Source organism: Babylonia areolata, chromosome 19, assembly GCF_041734735.1.
Source record: "Babylonia areolata isolate BAREFJ2019XMU chromosome 19, ASM4173473v1, whole genome shotgun sequence".
NCBI lineage: Eukaryota > Metazoa > Mollusca > Gastropoda > Neogastropoda > Buccinidae > Babylonia > Babylonia areolata.
This window is the reverse complement of record NC_134894.1, coordinates 12535003-12558389: the sequence shown is the minus strand read 5'-3', so window position 1 is coordinate 12558389 and position 23387 is coordinate 12535003. Positions and strand designations below refer to the sequence as shown.

General features: G+C 40.8%; 2 protein-coding genes across 5 annotated transcripts in view; one reads left to right on the top strand and one right to left on the bottom strand.

The window, feature by feature from the left end:
- Positions 1–41: 41 nt before the first annotated feature.
- LOC143293458 (uncharacterized) lies at positions 42–19071 on the top strand. Of its 3 annotated transcripts, none has more exons than XM_076604331.1 (7): positions 42–316; positions 6605–6698; positions 8549–8805; positions 10741–10788; positions 13094–13326; positions 14512–14671; positions 15256–19071. In XM_076604331.1, exons 2-7 carry the CDS (start codon positions 6634–6636, stop codon positions 15423–15425), a joined length of 933 nt encoding a protein of 310 aa, XP_076460446.1. In that variant the 5' UTR covers positions 42–316; positions 6605–6633; the 3' UTR covers positions 15426–19071. The 3 variants fall into 3 exon arrangements, with proteins under 3 accessions (XP_076460446.1, XP_076460447.1, XP_076460445.1); XM_076604330.1 differs by lacking the exon at positions 42–316 and adding an exon at positions 1794–2000; XM_076604332.1 differs by lacking the exons at positions 42–316; positions 14512–14671 and adding an exon at positions 1791–2000.
- Positions 19072–20952: 1881 nt separating this feature from the next.
- LOC143293457 (uncharacterized) overlaps positions 20953–23387 on the bottom strand; it is a 76170-nt gene continuing 73735 nt past the window's right edge. For both annotated transcript variants that reach the window (XM_076604328.1, XM_076604329.1), the window contains exon 17: positions 20953–22747. In XM_076604328.1, coding sequence (XP_076460443.1) covers positions 22613–22747 — 135 coding nt within the window. In that variant the 3' untranslated portion in view covers positions 20953–22612. The remainder of the gene's footprint in view (positions 22748–23387) is intronic.

Genomic DNA, 23387 nt, shown 5'->3' with positions numbered 1-23387 from the left:
TCCGTTTCCGCCCCTTTGCAATCTCCAATGCAAGAGAACATGTTCTTGGTGTTTTTATCGAAAAGTACCAAAATCTTCCACTATGCAACGTCCCTCCAAAACAAACGTGTCTGTAACAGAATCGAAGAAGCTCCACGGCAACTGTAAAGAGTTTATGAAAATGCAGCCAAATACAAAATAGCTATACTGATGCAAAATAATCAGTCAGTTTGCTCAGACAGAAGAAAGAGCGTTTCAGTTTAAGAAGAGAAAGTGAAAAGGACATCAGTGTCAATTGTTGGAGTATTAACGACCTATTGGCGCCTACACCCTTAAGGTCAAGTTTGTTCGGTTGGAGTTGTTTAATACATCAGTGTCTCAGTATTAATAGTTTATATATATCAAAGGAGAACAGACAGGGGAGACTACCTCAGTTTGTCTTTTGCAGGTGATAAGCGCTTCCTCTGTGAGTGAGTAGTTGTAGTAGTAGTAGTAGTAGGGACGGTGTCTGGTTACACCTAGACCGCGAGGTCAAATATTTGTCCCCTCTTGGTTTTGGTATTGATTGTTTTTGTGTAGGTCGGTCGTGCCTAATGGGGTTTCTACTCATCATAGGCATAAAATAGTTCTTCTAGCTGAACCGTCACGTTGTGTGACTGTTTTGACTTTTTCTGTCCCATCATCTGCCCCGTTTCAGTGACATTTATCCACGCCACTCATCCCAAGTACCCAAACATCAGTAGCCCCACTGTCAGTGTGTGTGTGTGTGTGTGTGTGTGTGCTTGAGATGGAGCATAAATCCGCGCAGAGAGGCATGGGGGCAGGGCCGGTAGATAGGTTTACGTATGTGTAAGACTTACCAGTATCAGCATCAGTAGCTCAAGGAGGCGTCACTGCGTTCGGTCAAATCCATATACACTACATCACATCTGCCAAGCAGATGCCTGACCAGCAGCGTAACCCAACGCGCTTAGTCAGGCCTTGAGACTTAAAGAGACCACTGATTTGTTCAAAATCGTGTATGGCGTATCATAACTGAATATATATATATATATATATATATATATATATATATATATATATATATATATATTACTGCTGATGGCCAAATGGCAGAGCACTATTGAAATGGATAATTGACCACAATCCCATGGAAGACTTGGCCAATGTACAGAATGAAAATTCTGTACTCTACAGGCATTTTTAAAATTTTTTAATTTTTATTTTTATCATTGTTTGCACTTGTCGTTTGTTTGTGTGGTTGTTGGGCATTTTATGTTTTTGGTCTGAAGCTCTCGTGATTGATCTTCATACATTGAATGTTGTTTCTTTAAAAAAACAAATTTTAATTATTTTTTTTTTAAACAGTCAGATTTCTTCCATTTGCAGATTTATCTTTCAAGTATTTTCTGCATTACTATTAGATCAACTAACTAGCCTTTCTATTTCTACATGTATTACATGAGGATGAGGATATATATCTGGAACTGAGTTGATGCAGTTCAGTTCAGTTCAGTTATCAAGGAGGTGTCACAGAGTTGGACAAATCCACATGTACACTACACCACATCTGCAAAGCAGATGCCTGATCAGCAGCATAACCCATCGTGCTTGGTCAGGCCTTGAGAAATAAAATTGTTATAGTGTGTCAGGCACCTATGGTGGAAGTGTGGGATTTTCTCAGACACACTGCTCACTGATGGTCCCTCCTTCCTACCTCCCTACTCTTCTCCCCCCTCACTCTCCTTCCCTTCCTTTTTTCATCACCCCCCCTCCCCTCCCCTTCTCCTTGACAATGCTGGGTTCTGTGAGAAAAGTGCTGGATGTGCAAGTCTAGCACTGTTGGTCCCAGACTTGTCTGTTAACTTCAGCCAATTGGAAACGTTCTGGGTCGGAAGATAATTTGCATACAGTGCCAACTTGTGAAGAGGATAAAATGAATAGGCAAGTGGGGTTTCTTTCTTTTCCTTGCTTGGAGCAGGCCAGGAGAGCTGGACAGTCAAGACAGTACCATGGGGGCTGTGAGTGTCAAACTAGCATCTATTTTTCGGACATAGTTGAATGCTTGATTTATGGTACACTTGGATTCTGTGACTAACACACTGGCTCAGTGGGATTGTGTTCTACTACATAAATATAAAGTGAAGCCTGAAACGTTTGGGGTTGTGAGTAATGCTTGTACTGGTAATTTGCTTTGTTGACAATTTACTTTATGGTTTTTGGAAACAGTTTGGAGTTTGTAGAATTGTGATGTTGTGTCACAAGAGTGTTGAGAGATCCTTTTTAGCTGATGTGGTATTTCACAGTTCATGTAACTGGAATGTGTTGATGCAGATACCATGACTTGTGAGAGAGCATAGCCAGCATGTGTATGGCTTAACTGTATTTGAGGCTAGTGACTGAGGGAAAAGTGGTTAAAATACACACTGTAGCCAATATATGACGAAATGGAGTACTGGTTTAGGGTATTTGGGTACCCCCCCCCCCCCCCTTTCCTGTTTCCTACAGGTTGATATTATGGCATGATGCTTGGACATCATGTTTGGGTTTACATGTTGTGCATCTTGGCTTACATAAATGATAATGTTCAGTAACATGTCAGTGGTGTGTCAATTGTTGACATACTGTGGGAACAATGTAAGCATTCAGTCACAAAGAAACAGAGATTATGTGTGTTGCATCTGTGTAGAATGTTTTGGTTGCAACAGTTGGAGTTATTTTGAGGTATGACATACCTATTTTGTATGTTAAGTGGTGATGGTTATATTCAAGGTGAACTAATCTACAGGCTAACTGCATGTTCATGCTTTTCCATGTGTGTGCACATGGGTGATAATGCAACATGGGGAACATGTGTGACTTGGTTGTTGTGATTACCATGTGCTGTAGTCATGTGTTCAATAAGATTTGAGACCACTGAGAGGCAGTCCTATGTTAGTGCACACAGGTTGCCATATATTTACCAAATTACTTGGTAACTATGTGATTCCCATGTAAAAATTTTACCAGTGAGATACTTTGCAGAGACCAAGTACAGATTTGTTCAGTCTTAATGGAAACGGCTATTTCTGTATGGTGATTTAACTGGAGTTAAACACTAGGAGTTTGTAATTGTCTGCCACATACTTGGTGCGACAGCTATTATTCTATGGTGGTTTGACAGGAGTTAAACACTGGGAGTTAGTATTTGTTAGTCATATATTTGGTGCACATTAACTTATGTGCCACTGACTTTTGATGGTAAGCTATATGAAGCTTGTTTTACATCTTTACATAGATCTCTTTGAGAAGAGAGTGTATGGCTAGACATTGAGTGTCAGAATGGAGAAAGGTTATCTGTGGAATTGTTTACTTGTCCAGACAACATAATGATGTTTCTGTTACATCAGTGCAATTATGTCTAGCATATGTTTTGGTATTGATTTAACCTGGGTTTTAATATTGTGTGTGTACCAGGTGTGCTGTCTAAAGTTAGAGAAATAAACACCTCAATTCATCTTTCTAAAAGACCCTGCTGTGATACGAGGAGAGAGTGGATTGTGCACCTGTCCTCTGCCTGTTATTCTACTCTACCCCTTCACCTTCTACACCTACTCGTACAACCCCTACCCCCACCACCCCCTTTTAACAAAATCAAACCAACAAACAAATAAATCAGAATAACTAAATTAATTATTTAATAAATCTGAAAATGAAATAAAATGAAATTAAGTAATCAAATGAATATATATATAAAATGAAGTGTTAACCCCCCCCCCCCCCTCCCAATAAAACAAACAAAACAAAAACAAAACGAAAACAAAACCATGAGGAAGATTCTCTCTCTCTCTCTCTCTCTCTCTATATATATATATATATATATGTGTGTGTGTGTGTGTGTGGTGTGTGTATGTATGTATGTATATATATTGGATTTGAATGCAGGCAAGTAAAATTTTTAACTTGGGCGGCCACATTTCACTTGCACCACTAGTTGCATGATATTAGATTTGTGAGACATAAAGTCATTGTTTTAATTGTTGTTTTATCACTGGTGTTTTCCCCAGCTTCTCATCCATGTTTTATTGTAAATTAAGTTTTGTTTGCAGTTAGATCAAGATGTCAGGCTCAATAACTCAAGAAGACCTGCATTTATTACTTTAATTTTCTCCTGAAGATAAGTAATTATACTGAAAGAGAGCCCACGAAGAATAAATGCTATAGATGCATAGTAATTAATGCATTATATACAGTCAACCAACAAATCAAGAAAAGCATGATAAAGGCAAAAGAGAACTGGATTAAAGAGCAATGCCAGGAAACTGAAGAAAACCTGAAACAAAACAACAGCAAGAAGGCATACCAACTTGTGAAAAAACTGACCAGCACAAAGCAAGAGCAAACCACCACCATCCAGGACAAAACCGGAAAATGTCTCACTGAAGAACAGGACATTTTGAAGAGGTGGACTGAATACTGCTCCGAGCTGTACGGTCACAGAGCCATGGGAGACCCAGAGGTACTGAACGTTCCTCCAGCAACCAACAACGACAACCACCCCATCCTTTGAGAAGAAGTGGAAGCAGCTGTAAAATCGCTGAAAAAGGGGAAGTCAGTAGGAGTGGATAATGTCCCAGCAGAGCTGGTCCAAGCAGGGGGAGAAGCAATGATCACAGCCCTCACAACCACCTGCAACAAGATGTGGCAGACAGGGGAGTTGCCAACACCGTGGACCCAGTCACTGATCATCACTCTCCCCAAGAAAGGCAATCTACAACAGTGCCAGAACTACCGCACGATCAGCCTAATAAGCCATCCCAGCAAAGTCATGCTAAAGATCCTGCTAAATAGATTGAAGCCACAAGCGGAGAAGATCATCGCAGAGGAACAAGCAGGTTTCAGACCAGGGCGCAGTACAACAGAGCAAATCTTCAACCTCAGGATACTGTGCGAGAGGTACCTCCAACATCAGCAAGACCTCTACCACGTCTTCGTGGATTTCAAGAAGGCGTTTGACTGAGTATGGCATGCAGCTTTATGGGCCACCATGAGGTTGTATAACATCAATGCCAACCTGACCCAAGTTATACAGAACCTCTATGACAAAGCCACCAGCGCAGTCTACTTCAACAGTAACATAGGGGACTGGTTCAGAACCACAGTCGGAGTGAGGCAAGGCTGTTTACTCTCACGAACTCTCTTCAACATCTTCCTGGAAAGAATCATGACTGATGCACTTGAAGACCACAAAGGAACAGTCAACATCGGAGGCAGAGCAGCCACCAACTTACGTTTCGCCGACGATATTGATGGCCTAGCAGGAAAAGAAGAGGAGCTAGCTAGCTTAGTGGACCACCTTGGGTTCCTTCTCACTGTGGGGTCATGGGGAACGAAAAGGCCGATGCTCTCTCCAAGGCAGGCAGCAAAATGAAGCAGTTCAGCCACCCCGTGACCTACAGAGAGGCCAGGACCATCATCCACAACCGTTACCAGAACCAGTGGAAGAGAAGGCTGGGTGCAAACAGTGGTGTCGATCCAATCCACCAGCTCCAGAGACACCAGCAGACAGTCCTCTTCAGACTGAGAACCGGCCACTGCCGACTACTGAGTCACCTTCACCGTATGAAGATCGCCCACACTGATGAGTGTCCATGTGGCACTGGACCCCAGACCCCTGAACACATCCTCCAACACTGCCCAACCCATGAAGCTCTACGGCGTCAAACCTGGCCAGGGGGCACAGAGCTACAGGCGCAGCTTTGGGGAGACCGCCACGACCTGGAGAAGACCGTGGGCTACATCGTGGCGACGGGGGTGACCGTCTGACGCAGCCAAAACATCGAACGCAGAAGAAGAAGAAGGACCACCTTGATAAAACCTCTAGAGCCTATGGCATGCAGATCAGTGCAGAGAAGACCAAACTGATGACCAACAACACCAATGGCATCAGGACTGACATAAGAGTGGATGGCCAGAAGCTAGAAACTGTCCACAGCTTTAAATACCTGGGAGCAATTATGACATATGAGGGATCCAAACCTTGAAGTACTCTCCAGGATTGCACAGGCGACAGCAGCACTCACAAAACTGAGGTACATCTGGAACGACCGGAACATTGCACTCAGCTCAAAGATCAGACTGATGCGTACCCTGGTGACATCAATACTCTTGTATGCATGTGAATCGTGGACCTTAACAGCTGAAATAGAAAAGAGAGTACAGTCCACTGAGATGAGATGCTTTCGAAGACTCCTGGGCATCTCCTACAAAGATCATATCATGAACGAAGAAGTTCGAAACAGAATCAGGCAAGTCACTGGGCCCTACGAAGATCTGTTGACCATGGTCAAGAGACGCAAGCTCAAATGGTATGGCCATGTCACGAGATCATCAGGGCTTGCCAAGACATTCCTGCAGGGCACAGTGCAAGGGGGGAGAAGGAGAGGCAGACAGAGGAAGAGATGGGAGAACAACATCCCAGAATGGACAGGCTTGAGTGTGAGCGATACAGTCAGGAGGTCAGAAAACCGAGAGGATTGGAGGATGCTGGTTGCCAGACCACCTGTGGCGCCCCAACTGTCCACAAGACTACGGGATAGGTGAAGGTGAAGGTGAAGGTGATACATATATTCTAATTCTTTTCCAGACAACTTCCAGGGGGAGGAAAAAGTGGCTATGGAAAACACAGATGTGGAGACGGATGATGCCAGCTCTGTCAGGCAGAGAAAAAGAAAGAGAAGGTCTGTCATGTCATGTCATGTCATTTTATGTCAGAGTCTTACAAATATGTAATCCTGTGACAAATTCTTCCTTGGTCACTTTGTCTTGTCAAAATGTGTAATCATTCACTTAATCTAGAATCATATAACAGAATAAAAAAAACATTTAAAGCACGCACATGGACTGAAGATATATAATAACAGGCACACACACACATACCACACACACACACACCACCACCACACACACACACACACCACACCCACAACACGCTCAACACACACACACACACACCACTGAGACTGTTTAATTGAAACACTTGAACACTTGAAGCTTTTTCTCTCCCCCCCCCCCCCAACCCCCCCCAGACTTGATCCTCTAACACTGCCAGATGACTACCATATAATTTTAGAAAGAAGGCTATAATAGCTTTCAGATTTGGGGCAGTAGGAAACATTGTTCTTTCTTGGGTGCCTGTGTCTGTGTGCACACTTTTGTCTGCATACATTGCATACATGTAAATTTCAAATGCAAAACCCAGTGAGGCAAGTGGATTTTCCTGACTTGCCAGAATGGGCAAGTGAAAGCAACTAATATTGACCCCTGCTAGCAGAATCATTCTTGTATCGGTCAGTTCCTGACACAATTTGTTTCACAGTGCCTGTGTGTTGGTGATGTTTTTTTTTTTCCTTTTCCCTTTTTTTTTGTGAGGGGCCTCCAGCCTCTTTTTTCCCTTGCTTTTTTTTTTTTTTTTTCCTTTTCCTTTTTTTGTTTTTTGTTTGGTGGGGCCTCCATCTTCCTATTTTTTCCCACATCTTTCTTTTTCTTCTTTCACAGACTCATATTTACCTTTCATGCACCAGTTTCAGACACACAACTTAACTAATCACTTTCTTTCATTTTTTCCCCCCTATCATCAGGCACAGCAATTGCCCCAGTATGTGGTGCCGGTGCTGCGGGACACAGTGTGCTGATTTGTTATTGTTATTGTCTACAGTAGGGGTAGGAAAGACTATTACTTTGAACTGGCCGTAAGTAGTCACCTGGGTTCTAAACTCAAAGTAATAGTACTAATAATGATAATCTGAAATTAGTGGAAGTTACTGAATTGCTGTTTTGGACATGTTGGCTTGGTACTCAAAGTTTGAGGAGTACAGTTGTTTTTACCAAAAAACCCCCCAAACAAACAAAAAGCCAAAAAACCTCCCCCAAAAACAAAAACAAAAAGGAAACAGGTCTTATATACTTGATAATGATACAACTGCTGGATGTTGTTTTGCATTGTATCAATTTTTGTTACAACAGATTTCTTTGTGTGACTTTTGGGCTGTGGGGGAGTGTGAGCTTCCACAATGCATGGTGCAGTGACACCCATGATAAAGACAAAAATATGTCTGAAGATATGTTTGTTTTACTATAAAAGTGGATTTATTTACCAAATTTTGCCAGGAACAATCTTTTTGTTGCGGTGGATTGTTTTACATGCGCAAAGTGCACACTGCACATAGGACCTTGGTTTTTCATCCTATCCAAATGACTAAAACCCAGACCACGACTCAAGGTCGAGTGGATGTGGGAGTAAAAATCCTGATCTGTATATACTAAAATCAAACATGTTGACATTTGCTTTCTAGTCGGACGCCCTACTACAAGGCTGCCATACTACTAGTAGTCTTTGAATCATAAAATTTCCCACCGACTATAGAGAGAAAATTGTATTCAGTTTGAAGGTTTTTTAATGTTTATAGACCTACATCTTTATGATTATCTAACAGACCATAATGTAATGGTTGAGATAATGGTTGGGAATTCCTTTCAGTATGTAGTCATTTATTGACCATTGATTGATAGAATGACTAATCCTTTTCAGATATTCAAGTAGCTACTCAGAGTCCGATGAAGACTATCAAAGGCAGAAGAGAAGGACAAAAAAATCTCCTCCCATTCCTCCTGAACCTCCAGCAACGCATACAAGAGCTACAGCATCAATATCAAGGGTCAATCCAGTATCTTCATTGCCTCTGGAAACCTACTACTTACAATTTTTGCCAGATACAGATTCAGATGAACGTCTGATTGGGGACGATAGACCCAGATCAAATCAGGTCACCGTGCAGCCAGCAAACAGTAAGTGCATTAAATACTATTTAGTCTGCAGGTCTTGATACAGACCCACATGTTCATAATTTTGAGGGGATGTTTATGTTCATGCGTGTCATTCCTTTTTTTTTTTTTTTTGCTTGATAATTATATATGTTTTAATATGTTGTAGATGCAGTAAGTCTAGAAATCCGGTGTTCAAAAGCCTACAAGGAGGCTAAAAGGAGGAAGGTGGCAGAATGGTTAAGACGCTCAGCTGCCAATACAGAGAGTCCGTGAGGGTGTGGGTTCGAATCCCGCTCTCGCCCTTTCTCCTAAGTTTGACTGGAAAATCAAACTGAGCGTCTAGTCTTTCGGATGAGACGATAAACCGAGGTCCCGTATGCAGCACGCACTTGGCGCACTGAAAAAGAACCCATGGCAACGAGAGTGTTGTCCTCTGGCGAAATTACGTAAAATGAAATCCACTTTCATAGGTACACAAATATGTAAGCATGCACTCAAGGCCTGACTAAGTGCGTTGGGTTATGCTGCTGGTCGGGCATCTGCTCGGCAGATGTGGTGTAGCGTGTATGGATTTGTCCGAACGCAGTGACGCCTCCTTGAGAAAGTGAAACTGAAACTGAAACTACATCAGAATGTTGCCAGATTAGCAAAATTAAGTTTTCTGGTTTACAAAGAAATACATCTTTTAATTGCTCTATTTCTTTCTGTCTTTTCTTTGTGTGGCCTCATAGTATATGATAATCTGTTTTCCCACTATTTTCACCTGCACTTATTCTATTCTGCAACTTCTTCAGTTCTTGTGTGTGTCTGTCTTCATAATTTTACACATGTAGAGATTTTCAAATATTTTGCTGTTCTGTGTGCACAAGATTCTTTCTAGCGTTTTGTTGTATGGCTCCTGCCAGAAGCATATACTACCTCTCTCTCTCTCTGATCTCGTCTATGGTGAGACTGACAGATACCCAGTATCGTTGCTCTCTACTGTTAAATGTATTAAGTACTGGCTCAAGTTAACACAAATGGATGAACATAGATTGCCATATAAGGCATACAAAATGTTGTTAGACTTAGATAATAAGGGTAGAAGAAATTGGGTTTCAAATGTTAGAAAGAAATTATATGAGTACGGTTTTTTGGTTTTGTATGGCTAAATCAAGGTGTTGAAGATATAAATGTTTTTATTCGTGTGTTCCGCGAAAGATTGGTTGATTGTAGATGGCAAAGTTGGAATTCTCATAAACAGGACAGTAACAGATTTAATGTATACAGAATGATCAATAATTTGCATAGTGTTCCAATTTATATGTATATGCATATTGCTAGAGGTTTGAAGTATTTAATGACAAAATTTAGGTTCGGTGTCTCTGATGTTTTTACTCATCAGTATCGTTATAGGCAGTCAAACATGTGTAATTTGTTATGTCCATTATGCAAAGAATCAACTGAAGATGAGGTCCATTTTGTGCTTAGTTGTCCAGCATTGAGAAATATTAGAGAACGATTAATTCCACTCAAATTTTATAGACAGCCTTTTTTATTTAAACTCATTTTGTTATTGTCGTCTACGAACGAAACTATTGTACAACAGTTTGCTTTATATTTACATAGAGCATTTAAACGACGCAGTGCTTATGTAACGTAATTTTTCTTTGTAGTAATATGCGACTAAATGTCAGTTCCATGTGTACCCCCCTTCTAAGGGGCTATGGCCTATATGAATAAAACATCATCATCATCATCATCATCTCTCTCTCTCTCTCTCTCTCTCTATTTGAATCATCTTTAACTCCATGGTTTAAAATCTGAAGGAAATGGTCTGCATGAGATACTAAGATATCTCCAAATCCCAGTACCATGTTTTTCATTTATTCCATGAAGCAAAGCCCAGTTCAAGGTTTTTGTGTTCTGAAATATTAATTTCCATCTCTTAACATTTCTTTGTGTGTTGCTTCTTAGATTCCAGCTCTGATCGAAATGAGAGTACATCTGTGCCTGCTTTCCTGGGTAAGACAATTCTGTTTCTTTCTTCACATTTTTTAAAGTTTTTTGTTTGTTGCTCAGCAGTCAATGTAATACTAACCTTGTAGATACTTGCATGTTTTTCTCTGTATACTGAACAAGGTAGGCCCAGGTAATGAACTTTTTAACTTGGGTCAAAAACACTGACTATAGGCAGCAGCATCAAAACTGTGTGCAAAACAAGACCTTACATTGTCTCAGCATTTGTAAACATGAAGAATGCTACTTTGATGTGTAAGCTGAACAGGAAGACAGACTAGTGAGAAAAATTTCCAGTAGCTTTCCAAAATGATCAGTCAGTGGCAAGTTGTCTTACAGCTGCATGATAATTCTATTTTTCACTCTTGACTCATCCAGTGCCGGCCAGTCAAAATCACAACTGAAAACATTGTCTGCTACAGTGCTAAAGAATACCTGACAATCATTATGAGTAGCATAACCTTTGGAAAAAAACCCCAAAACATTGCTGATATTTAAAAAAGAAAAAAAAGAAAAGAAATTGCACTAAAACTTGCTGGTCATAAAAAATATCACTTGACAGTTGACCCATCAGGCAAGTTCAGAAAGGGCTTCCTTGTGACTGTGACGGATGCGTTTGCATCATTTGGTATTTCTTGTTTTGACATTCCGGGGTTTTGGTTGATTTTGGCTTCAAGCAGCGGAGCCTTTATTGTTTTGTATGTTTAGTTGATTTTCATTGGCTGAGGTCACAGGAAGTTGAATTCTGGAGTGTCATTTAAAAAAAAAAATTTATTGGTGATTGGTATTGAGTTCTTCAGAATATTTCAAGCTAGGCAGACCTGTGTGATTGTGCTGGCTTGAAGAGAGCTGTTTTTGTTTTTGTTATAAAAGCTGCTAGTTATGGCAGCTTTTCTTCCGGGTGAGAGCACTAGGGCTATGTTTGATGTCGCTGGTGGCTGGCTGATCTGAGGGAATGTCTGGTGTTGCCCTCATTGCTGCTGATGAAGGCAGTCTAGTGTGGAGACAGGTGGTTCATCATGTATATGTGAGATGACGCCGTACGATAGGCAAATGCGAATTGAAATGATTAACTAAGAAGAAGCTGAATGAGAAAATCGACAAGTTGTGAATTATGATGAATCAGAGACTGTTGGAGTAGAGACTGCCGAAGTGTGATGAATCTTGGAACAAAAATACAAATTGTCGGCGAGATATTTATGAATGATAAACTGGAGTTATAATGAACTCTGTGGCTGGAAGCAGGAGTTGATGACACATCGTTTTGTGCCGAGAATGAAACTATGAGCTCCAAGATTAACTGAAGGGGATCCAGAATATTTTCAAGAATTGAGTTCTTTCTTACTGTGGGGCCGTATGAAAGAGAGTGAAAATATCAACTTAATGTAAATTACTAAATTAACATATTGGATTTACCTTATTGAGGATTTGTGATTGTTACTCGTGAAACAGTTTCTATAGATTATATGTGTCATTGGTCTTTGCTCTTTAGTTTCTAGTGTCGTGGTCTATTGTTTTGTTTGCGGAGTGTTTGTAGTGATTGGATGTAAGATTGTGTGTGATAAAGGGAGAGAATAACTTAGAACACACAGAAATATGCACACATAACTTTCAGTGTCTGTCTATCTTTCTAACAACATCATAAACTCTGTCCGTAACAGTGTCTTCCAAACATGACAATCCACTTGTCTAGGGCAGTCAGCCATTATTAATGTTGACCTCTGCCAATTATGTTTGCTGAAACGGAAGTCTGAGAGCTTGCACAAGATGTTGAGATATAAATATACATCTTAAAACCTTGACCACTATTCATTATTCTGTTATGTGTAAACAACTGATTGAGGACATAACATTCCATTTTTGTTTGTATACCGTTTTGTTTTGTTTTTTTTGCTGGTGAATCTATATTGCACAGAGAGTGTGTCTTGGTATTATACAGATATGGTTATATATTATTGTTTATCTTTGTGACAAATTAATTCACTTACCCATTTGAAATGTATGGAAGAGTTCAGATGACTCATGAGATTTGTTATGATACAGTACCAAAACAAGCTTAATACATTTGAAATTCATGTAGGGTACATTGATACAGAGCACACACAGATTTTTAAGATTAATAAGAATGTGCTTAGTGTATATTCAGTTGTCGACTGAAAGTGGGTGTTGTTGCAACTGCAGTATGATGTATTGAAATGCTGAAATTTATTATAAAAGTATTTTAGAATGAATTTGTTGTGTCAAAATTGTTTTCACTTTTTGTCCCTGTTGTTATGGACTTATAAGTTATATATGTATTTTTTTTTTCCAGAGCTGATAGAGCTTGTCACTCAGGTGATTACAACTTTGGAAGAGGTGAGATTTAACCAGGTTCAACAAGCCCAACAGCTGGCACATTTGTCTCGACGCCTTGAATCTGCCGGAATGCTGGGGAGTGTTGAAGCAGGTGCCCTTCCAGAAGACCTCAAATTTCCCTTGACATCCGAGGAACAACTGAAGGAACTGGACAACAAACTGCAAGACAAGGACACAAAGTTGAAGATGGTAAAACCATGTCTCTTGTCATGCATGCAGAATAATGATTAGCTCTTCCATTCTCTGCTCCCTCTTCCCACTCACTCTTGGCCTCCCTCCCCCATGCCCTCACTTTTTCACAGCACTCAGTTGGCATGAGTATCTTTCTTACATATTGTCTCATCTCACTGTCTGTCTGCTTGCCTGCCTGTTTCTGTCTCTCTGCACTGTTAAAAAGATAATTGAATATTGATGAAACAGGAGTCATGATTGAAACCCAGATAAATCATGAAATAGACTAAGCTGAAGCCTGGAAGGACAAAAACTCATGCATACAGTGGTGTATGGACTGCTGTATTTTACATCTTTATGCTGTAATAACATTGAATCTCTCTCTCTCTCTCTACTATGTGGCATGTCTTTTGCCTGTTTATATATATCATTGACCCCCTTGCCGAAAGTACAGTATTGTCCTTTGTAGTATTTTCCATGTCTCTCCCTGTATACTTATAAGTGTGTGTGTGTGTGTGTGTGTGTGTGTGTGTGTGTGTGTGTGTGTGTGTGTGTAATCAGTTAGAATTTGTACACACAGCCCAAACACCTGACCCTATCTCATCCAACCTTTGCTTTTTATATTTTCTATGGAGCACTGCTCAGTTTCATACCCAAGCCGCAAGGCAAATTCATTACCTTGATTTCAGTAATATTTTAACTTTATGATGATCATTCAAAAAGATGTTGCAGATCTGACTGGGTTTGAAACTGCTCAACAGAACTGTTCTCAACACTTATTCTCACAGTATGTTGCAGCGTCAGTTAAACCTAAAGACATAGCAACATAGTTTGACAGGAAATATGAGCAGTGCTGTTACAGAAACATCAACAAAGTTTTTTCAGTCTTCTGATTGCAATCAAAAAGCAATCACCTGAGAAATGGAGTAGTCTGGAGTGAAAAGTCGTGTGGTTTACCTATTCACTTTCACCTGCAGACTTTGATTTTTTTTTTTCGAGGCCTGACTAAGCGCGTTGGGCTACACCGCTGGTCAGGCATCTGGTTGGCAGATGGATTTATCCGAACGCAGTGACGCCTCGAGCTACTGAAACTGAACTGAACTAACAGTAACATCTTGTGCTTTATTGCTTGTGATATGTTGGCTGATTGTTCTCTTCTTTCCTTTTCTTTCTTTTCCGGATGAATTTGTTGTTTACTTTCAGATAAGATATCTGGCATCTGTTGGTGGTGACTCTGTCAAGGACATGGTGAAAAGAACAATGAGACAGATTCTGTCCAATGATCTGTCTTTGAAGATGAATTTTTCTGGAGTGAAAGGGAAAGTTGGTTTTAAAAACTATTCAGTGAAGGATGCATTATTTGGTATGTATATCAGTTTAGTTGCTACTTAAAACAATGCTTTGGTAATGAAAAATTGTCTTTCAGCTGCATTTGTCTCTTTGAACTTGAATATTTGAAATATGTTATAACCTCATCAAATCAATCAATGATACACTTGTTTTAAACTGCATTATTGAAGTGGTGATCAGTTTCTTTGTTACTTCATTTTATCGTAATCAACCAACACACATGTTCACTCTTCTACTCTCCCTCTTACTTTGGAAACAATTTCAAGGGAAAACAATTGATGCAAAAAAAAAAAAAAAAAAAAAAAAAGTATTATGTAGTTGTTCCCTTGCAACAGTTTATTTGTATCCTTTGATTAGAAGGTTTAACTATGGAATCCATTAATGTTTGGGATGGCTGATGGGGAAATGGGATTAATGACTCACAGTGTGCTGAACAGTTCCCAAACACAGTGATTCAATTTTATAATCGATTTTTGTTTTTAATGGAATGTTGAATGGCCATTTAGTTATTACTGAATTATGCAAAATATTCTTGCAGAGAAGAGAATACTGCTGTCTTTCCTTACCTCTCATTCTGAGTCATGTTTTGTCTTTCAGCTGCCATCCAGCAAGTCCACAAGACTTCCACCCAGTTGGACATTGAAACAACAGTAAGAGCTTGGCTGGTGTCTGCACGGGACAGAGAAGGTGGCCGAACAAAGAGAGCCAAGCAAAGAAAAATTCGCCTGACCAGCCGCCGTGGTAAAGTGGTTAGCGTCGCGGACTGATGGCTGGGAGGACACGGGTTCGCATCCCAGCGGAAGTAGGTTTTTCGGCCTGCAGCTGGCTCCTACCCAGAGTTGAGTGTGTTATGGGCTTAAATGGGGAGACTGGGACCACACAGTCAAGTGTCATCCACTTCAAGGATGCGTCTTTGGGTGTGTTGCTCAAATTACTTGACCAACACTGCAAGTGTCTGTATCTCTTGGGCTTCGTTGACGCCGGGATATCATTATGAAAGGAAGCGTAGAGTACAGCCTTGTCATGAAGTCCCAAACCAAAATGGACCTCCATAGCAACATCGTCATCATCATTGTCGTCCTCATCCTCCTTCTTCATCGTTACCAGTATAAAACAAAAATGTCCCCAAATCTGTGGCCTTTCATGCCCTGCTGTCATAGTGACCTCTTTTTTGATACCCCTCCACTTCCATGCTTCGGGTGAGTCCTGTCAATGTCTTCAGTGTTGGAAGATTCATGGGTTGCTGTTGTTGGAGGGATGTGGTGGTGGTCTCCACTCTGAGAGGGACGCTCACTCAAGTCTGGCTCCACGACCAAGCCATTATATTGTCGTCAGTAGTGGGCTTAGTAGGTGGTGTCCTAAGTACGTTAAATCAGAACAGGCACCACTGAACACCACTGAAGTGACTCAGCAGCAGTACAGGGTCTCCTCTGGTGTGTGGCCTCCTGGTGACCTAACATTGATGGTTTCCTGCGGACTGCCAACGCTTGGAGTGTGACAGACGAACTCGGGTGTGGCTGCGTTTGGGTGATTTGGAATGAGTGGCATGGGAGCAATGCCACTGAAACGGTGCAGATGACGGGGCAGCAGGAAAAAAAAAGAAAAAAGAAAAAGAAAAAGAAAATCTCCTCCCAAATACGGTTTCAGTTGACACAATGATGACTTTGGATGATTGAAGGCAAAACATGTATACTTTGAGTGTGTGTGGTGTTAAGTGTGTGTGTGTGTGTGTGTGTGTGTGTGTGTGTGTGTGTGTGTGTGACAGAAAACTGAAAGCCTTCCATATGTACACACATCAAATGTGTGGTCCCTGCAGCCCTAGAGTCCTTTAGCTGTGGTGTCCACAACAGCTCAAATTGACCCTGATGTACATGTCTAACTATTAGTGCATTGCTTTGTTGCTGTTATCACTTGGTTTGTCTGAAAGCATTTCAGAAATTTTCAGTGGAGCAGTATAATAGTGACTACAGTGACAACAGATGATAGAATTCTGTAGATGTTTGTAGATTCAGATATTTATCTTAGAGTGACTTGTGCATTTCAGATTAGAGCTAGATCCAAAGTCAGCTATTATTTAATGGTTTTTGATCACACATTAATTTGATTTGAAACATTAAAGGCTTATTTTTAAGTTAACATTTTCTTTAATTTATTTGATAATCTGAAGTGACCATTATGATTTATTTATAATGAACAAAATGACTCAACCAAATCTTTGATTGGATTTTTTTTCTTCTTTTTTTTTTAAAGCGATTCTGCTTATAATAGTTCTACATCAAATCATTTGTGGGTATTCAACTTTCTTTATGCCATGAAAAATGATTACTTGATGATGTTCAAGACAGCAAACTGAAAGTGATGTTCATAAAAAAAAAGATAGCTGTGTAGAGATTCTTTCTGGACCCTCTCTGTCTGACTCTCTCTGTGTCTTGTACCACATCAGGCTTTTGATTACTGGTTCCTCTCACATTCTGCAGGATTATAATGCAATGTTTTTCCCTGACTTTGACCCCTGCACTTTATACACAATCATGCCTTTTTGTTGGTAAAATTGGTAACTGAACTAGTGTATGTTTTCACATATTATCAAAAAAAAAAAGCAAAAAAAAAAGCACCAGTTGGAAAAAAAAGATATAGATAAGTGATCAGTGGGCAGCACATAGAAGTGAACAAAACCTTCCCTTCACGTACACAGCTGACTGCAGAATCTACACTTTTTCATTCCCCCTTTTATTGTATTTGTTGACAAGCAGAGATGTAATGAACAGTCATTAATACTGGAAAAAAAAGCTCACATCCTATGATTTTGTGTTTAATCAGAGGGTGATTGATCTTGTACTTGTAGGTCAGTTAAACACTTTTGCTGATGATTTCAAGAATGCGAGCATCATTGAGGCAAAGGCAAACAATAAAGCAGTTAACACACTTAGGCCTTTACTGAGACTGGAAAGTGGTGCTGTGACCTTCACCTTAAATGGCAACATGTCAGAAGGGGCCACTAAACTGTTCTTACTGGACAATGTGATTTCAGATTTCTAAGCTTTCTGATGGTGATGAGAATCCATTTGATGTGTGAGAAAGTGTTTTCCTGTGTCTTTTCTTCAGAATGGCCCAAAGTTGTATGTGAATTTCACCAGGTCAGTTGTGATTTGGCTTCACCTTGTGCATGAATAAACCTTCTATTTTTGGATTTTTCTTGGTTTTTGTTTGTTGAAATTCAGGTGGTGTGCGTTATTTACAAGAGTACCACATAGACGAATACGTGCAGGAAATATTCTTGAAGTGAACATGATATGGTCCTTTTTTTGTGTTTTTTGATGTTTTCTTTCTTGGTGGGGATTATTGTACAGTTTCTGGTTATAAGTCAAGTCCATACACAATTTGTGCAGCTGTCCTTGCAGAGAGTGCTTTGCTAATATGACTTTTTTTGTTAAAACATTTTAGTTTGTGTGTTTTTCTGTTATTTTTAATGAATGCTTAGTTTTGATTTTTTTTTAACACATGTCATAATTTGTTTCAAGGCCCGATATTGTTATTGTCTACATCTGTTTGAAAAACACACGGGATGAATGTGAATTTGTAGTCAGAGCTAAAATGTCATGACAATATTTTGTTTTTCTGTGAGAAAATTGTCTTGAAAAAAATTTACTTTCAGATTTACATTTTATTTGTTACTGTTTTTGTTTGTTAAACTAAATATATTTGTTTTAAAATTAGTTTATGTCCTTGTCAGGTTGTTTGTAAGCACAACAGACAAGAGGCCTTGCTTGTGAAATGGCATTTGTTACCTTCATATTATAATCTGAGCTACTTGGATGGGTAGTAACTTGCAGTCAGTTTTCACCTTGTGTTTGAACATTGAGGTTGAATATTACTTCCATAGTTGACTCTGTTCCCAGAAATAAAAATTAAACCTAATTTTTGCTGTTTTCATTTCCATGTTCCAAACACATTTGGTATATATATATGTCAGTTATGAAATGTTTTAAAACTTTCCCTTTCCCAGTTCACCAGGCTATAATGAATGATAATATCTGTGTATGTGTGCTTGCATTTTGTTCATGATCTCTTATTGATAAATTGATATTTTGTGACTTTTGTATGACAATGCTTGATTTACAATGTGCAGTACTTTGATGTTGTATGGCAATATATATATTTCAGTATAAGCATTTTCTTTAAAAGACAAATTTCTTGGCTGTCATAACTGCACTTCTGTTTATAAAGAACTGCTTTTCTTATGAATGCCACTTGGGGCTGTTTGCTTAAAGGTTAGCTTTAGAATTTGGCATTCGAGATGTTTGAACTACATTTGATGATGCTGATGATGCAGATATAAATCATGTGAAATGTCATGGGGTAAAATTGGATTTTCCTCCATGTTATGTAATACTTTTCTAATAAAACTGTTTTTTTTTTTCCAAGTTCTGTGTGTGTGTGTGTGTGTGTGTGTGTGTGTGTGCATGCGTGTGCGTGTGATCATTATCAAAATCTCACTGGTGACATGGGACAGCCCATCAAAACACCACTAGGAACATAGGATAGCCCACCAAAATACCACTGGTGACATGGGACAGCCCATCAAAATACTACTGGGGACATGGGATAGCCCATTAAAATACCACCAGACCCCCAGATGGTTTTCATATGGTAGGCCCATCTGAGATGGGTTTTTGATGGGCTGCTCATCACAGATATGGGATTGCCCACTGGGATCCCAGCAGAAACCCATGTTGGTCCCACTTGGAAACCCCGTTGCGAATGTTAGTTGCGAACATATATATACATATATATGCGTTCTGGCAAGTTATATATTCATTGATGATTTATCTTTTTGGTGTCATATACTGTACCATGTCAAACTGATGCAAACTAGGCCTATTGGTTTGCTCTGCTTGGCCAAATTTCGTGAGAACCGAGGAGCAGTGAGCCAAAAAGTTGGCCAGCTGCATGCTCGTAGGGTTAGTAGGGGGAATGTTCTGAGCTGTACACCAACTCAGCCATTTCTTCCATCGAAAGTCATACAAAGTCTCTGTTCCCTCCCTCCTGGCTTTGGAGACTATGGAGAGGAGGTCGGAGGAGGCACCCCCTTTGGTCAGCGCGGCGGACACAGAGGCTGACCGAGGGGTGGAAGACTTCAATGGTGATGCTGACAGATCCGCCCGCACAGCAGCCACGCGTGCAGGTGGAGCATTTGAGGATTGGAGTGAGAAATGCCCGAACGAGGCTGCCTCAGCAGATGAGGTTTGGTTTCCAGTTCCAGTGGTGGAACATGTGTCAGGGACTGAAGGACCGGAAACCAGGGCTGGGCTGGCCATTTCGGGGCAATGAGGATCATCTGCGGGCGTTCCAACCTGGCTTTCCGTATCACCTTGGACAGGATTGGAAAGGGAGGAAACGCGTAGGCAATCAGACTGCTCCAGTCTAGAGAGAGAGCGTCCACTGCCCATGCTTCTGGGTCGGCGACTGGAGAGACGCGACGCTCGTACCTCTTTCCCCCCGGTCCCCTTCATGACCGTTTTACTGGTACGAACGTCGCCTCCGCGATCAGCGTCTAACGACGCATCGCCGCGGTCCGTATCGGGAGGAATCATGAGCTCCGGGCCTTGGAGAGTCTCTTACCGAGTCTCAATCCCAGCATCATGATTCCCTGCCTTCGTGGTATGGCACACGAGGCATGGAACCCGCGCTTAGGCACCCAGCGAAAATCCGACCCCCTGATGATTTATCTTATTCTGTCTTTTGCGATTTGCGCCTTCTTTTAGGGAATTATGCTTCACAGAAGCTCTTCATCGTCATTACTGTAATTCACACGTACACGTTATCCCATGGTGTTTCACAGTCGATCAGAATCAGTTTATGAGCCCTGTCGGTCGTTCTTTTGCTTTGACTTGATCTTGAATACCAGTGTTGTTTCGTTCCCCCAAACAACATTTTTCTTTTTAGTCCCCCTAACCCCCACGTCTTCTCCCCTTTTTTTTTTTTCAATCACTGGGAATGAGGTGATTATTTTGTAAAACTCAAGAACTGCGGCACATTCACACCTGGCACGCACGCACGCACATCACAGACACGCACGCATGCACGCACACACACACACAAACACACGCACGCACACACATACACACACACACACACGTTTGCACAGAAAGAGGGTGAAAGGCGGAGACAGACGGAGAGAAAGAGGGAGACCGAGACCGAGAGGGGTTGAGAGAGAGAGAGAGAGAGACTGAGACAGAGATACAGAGAGAGACAGAAAGAGATAGAGTCACAAACAAGTGAACGATCGAGTCATCCCACCTCCACTGTTTATTATACAAAAGAAAGCAAAATACATAAGGAGGTTGTTCAGATCAATAATCAGTGATATATAAATAATAGCTACAGACGACGAGCATACATAGCCGGCAACAGTGGGTCAGTAATAACAATCATATAAAATCTCTACACCATATCGTAATAACAATAATCTTATATCAAATCTCTACTGCTCGGAATAGAATGTTTCAATATGATAAATGATACGTACAGTCACTTCGCAGTTTTACTTTCATTATGAATATCATTGCTCAGTCTATATGTGCGAGTATCATAACGAGATCGATGTAGATTAAACAGAAAAAAAAGATTATGCCTACGTATCTGAATATGAAACAACAAAACAAGGTAAATATTTAACCAACCGCCCCCTCCCCTCCCCCACCCCCTAAAATACCAAACCAACTACCAACCAACCAGCGAAACAACCGACCAACCAAGTAACCAACCAACCAACATACAAAACATCAACAACAACAAACACAAACAAAAAAACACACGCAAACATACACATACACAAAACAAAATCACGTTGATTTTAATGTATACCTACTATAATTATTGCTACATCTACGGCTGCTTAAGCCTGTAGACACATTGTTCTCTATCCTAATCTCAATGTCTTCTGTTTCTCAAACATTGGTCTCATTCATTCTTCTTGTCCGTCTTTTGTCAGTCTCTGTGTGTAAGTGTGTGTGTGTGTGTCTGTGCGTGTCTCTGTGTGTGTATATGCGTGCGTATCAGTATACATTGTGTGCATGTGTGTATGCGGGCGGGTGCCTTCGGACCTGCGTACTGTGTGAATGTGTGCACACGTGATTCACGCTCATGTTAAGAGTAGAATATACTCTCTCGAGTTCCTGCGTTCCCATAGAAGAAGGGAACAAGTATCGCCAAAATGAAATAATAATAATAATAATAAAAATGCAAAAAAGAAACAAAGCAAATATAAGTGACTCAATGGCATTCTCTGTAAACTGGCAAGCATCTGAAGGTAAACTATTGTTATAATTATAGCGCTCACACCTAAAAACTCAAATGGACCTCTTCGCACACACACACACACACACACACACACACACACACACACACACACCGGTATTGTTCTTTGTGTCTTTCGCTCACACAAGGGTTTATTAATTAAGGGGGTGGTAGGCTGCACTAGCGATCTTTGCAGAGCTAAGTTTGCTTAGCGATACGAATTTTCCTGTCAATGGGAATCAGCATAGAATTGGGGGAGGTAAATTCTTTATGACGCTAAGCGAATTTAGCCCCGCAAACTGCGCTTGGCAGTGCAACCCCACTCAGTCAAAGAAGTCTCTCTTTTGCTGTTCAGTTCAGCTGATCCGTGGCGTTGTTCTTTGGCATACGTTCAGTCTTTGGACCATCAGCTAATTAACCCTTTCACCGCCAAGCTCGCATTTATGCACAGGCGTGGTGGAGGACCCATGTCACTGACAGGTGACCATTCATTGGTCTGTTATCCATAAACCTACTGCTCTTAATGTTCAGTGGTATGATAGACCACATTTTCTATACATCGCAGGGGGGAATCCCCAACTATTGTTAGCCACTGTCTTTTCTGTGTTTATACCACAAGGGAATTTTGTACTCTAAATTGACTGGCGGTGAAGGGTTAAGGCTTTTTGAGCCGTAGTTTCATGTTGACGCTGCGGACGTCGGTGAAGCAACGCTTGAGGAGGGCGATGGCCTCGGACTGGGTGAGGCCTCTGACTGACTGGTCGTCCACTGACAGGATGTGCATCCCGCTCTGAAAGTACACAGGTCAAAAGTGGTTTTTTAAAAATTAATTCATTAATCGATCAAATAATTGATTTATTAACCCATTTATTTATTTTTTTTTGGTCGTTGGCGTTGTTGTTATTGTTGTTATCAATTTCTCGGTGTTTTTGTTACTGATGATGATGATAATGATGATGATAATGATGATGATGATGATGATGATGTGTGTGTGAGTGAGTGTGTGTGTGTGTGTGTGTGTGTGTGTGTGTGTGTGTGTGTGTCTGTGTTTGTGTGCGTGAAACTGTGTGTGTGCGTACGCAAAATTCACGCATGCACGTTTGAGCACGCACACAGTCACATGTAAACACACACACATGAGCATCGTCACCATAATTATCCTAGTTCTCTCTCTGTCACACACACACACACACACACACACACACACACACCATCAAGCACATACATATCATCACATACACAAACACACACACACCTTAACATGCACAAACACACTCACACAAACACACACAGGCCCACCCTCCACACACACACACACACACACACGCACACATGCACACATGCACACACACACACGTACGCACGCACACACACATACACACATGCACACATGCACACACACACACACACACGCACGCACACACACACAC

What these genes read in the sequence shown, in the direction of transcription:
- LOC143293458 (XM_076604330.1), top strand. Translation starts at nt 1,916, where the DNA reads ATGAATAGGCAAGTGGGGTTTCTTTCTTTTCCTTGCTTGGAGCAGGCC. An exon ending in AGGACACAAAGTTGAAGATG is followed by an intron (nt 13,327 to 14,511) that starts GTAAAACCATGT and finishes GTTTACTTTCAG; the next exon opens with ATAAGATATCTGGCATCTGT. An exon ending in AGTGAAGGATGCATTATTTG is followed by an intron (nt 14,672 to 15,255) that starts GTATGTATATCA and finishes TTTGTCTTTCAG; the next exon opens with CTGCCATCCAGCAAGTCCAC.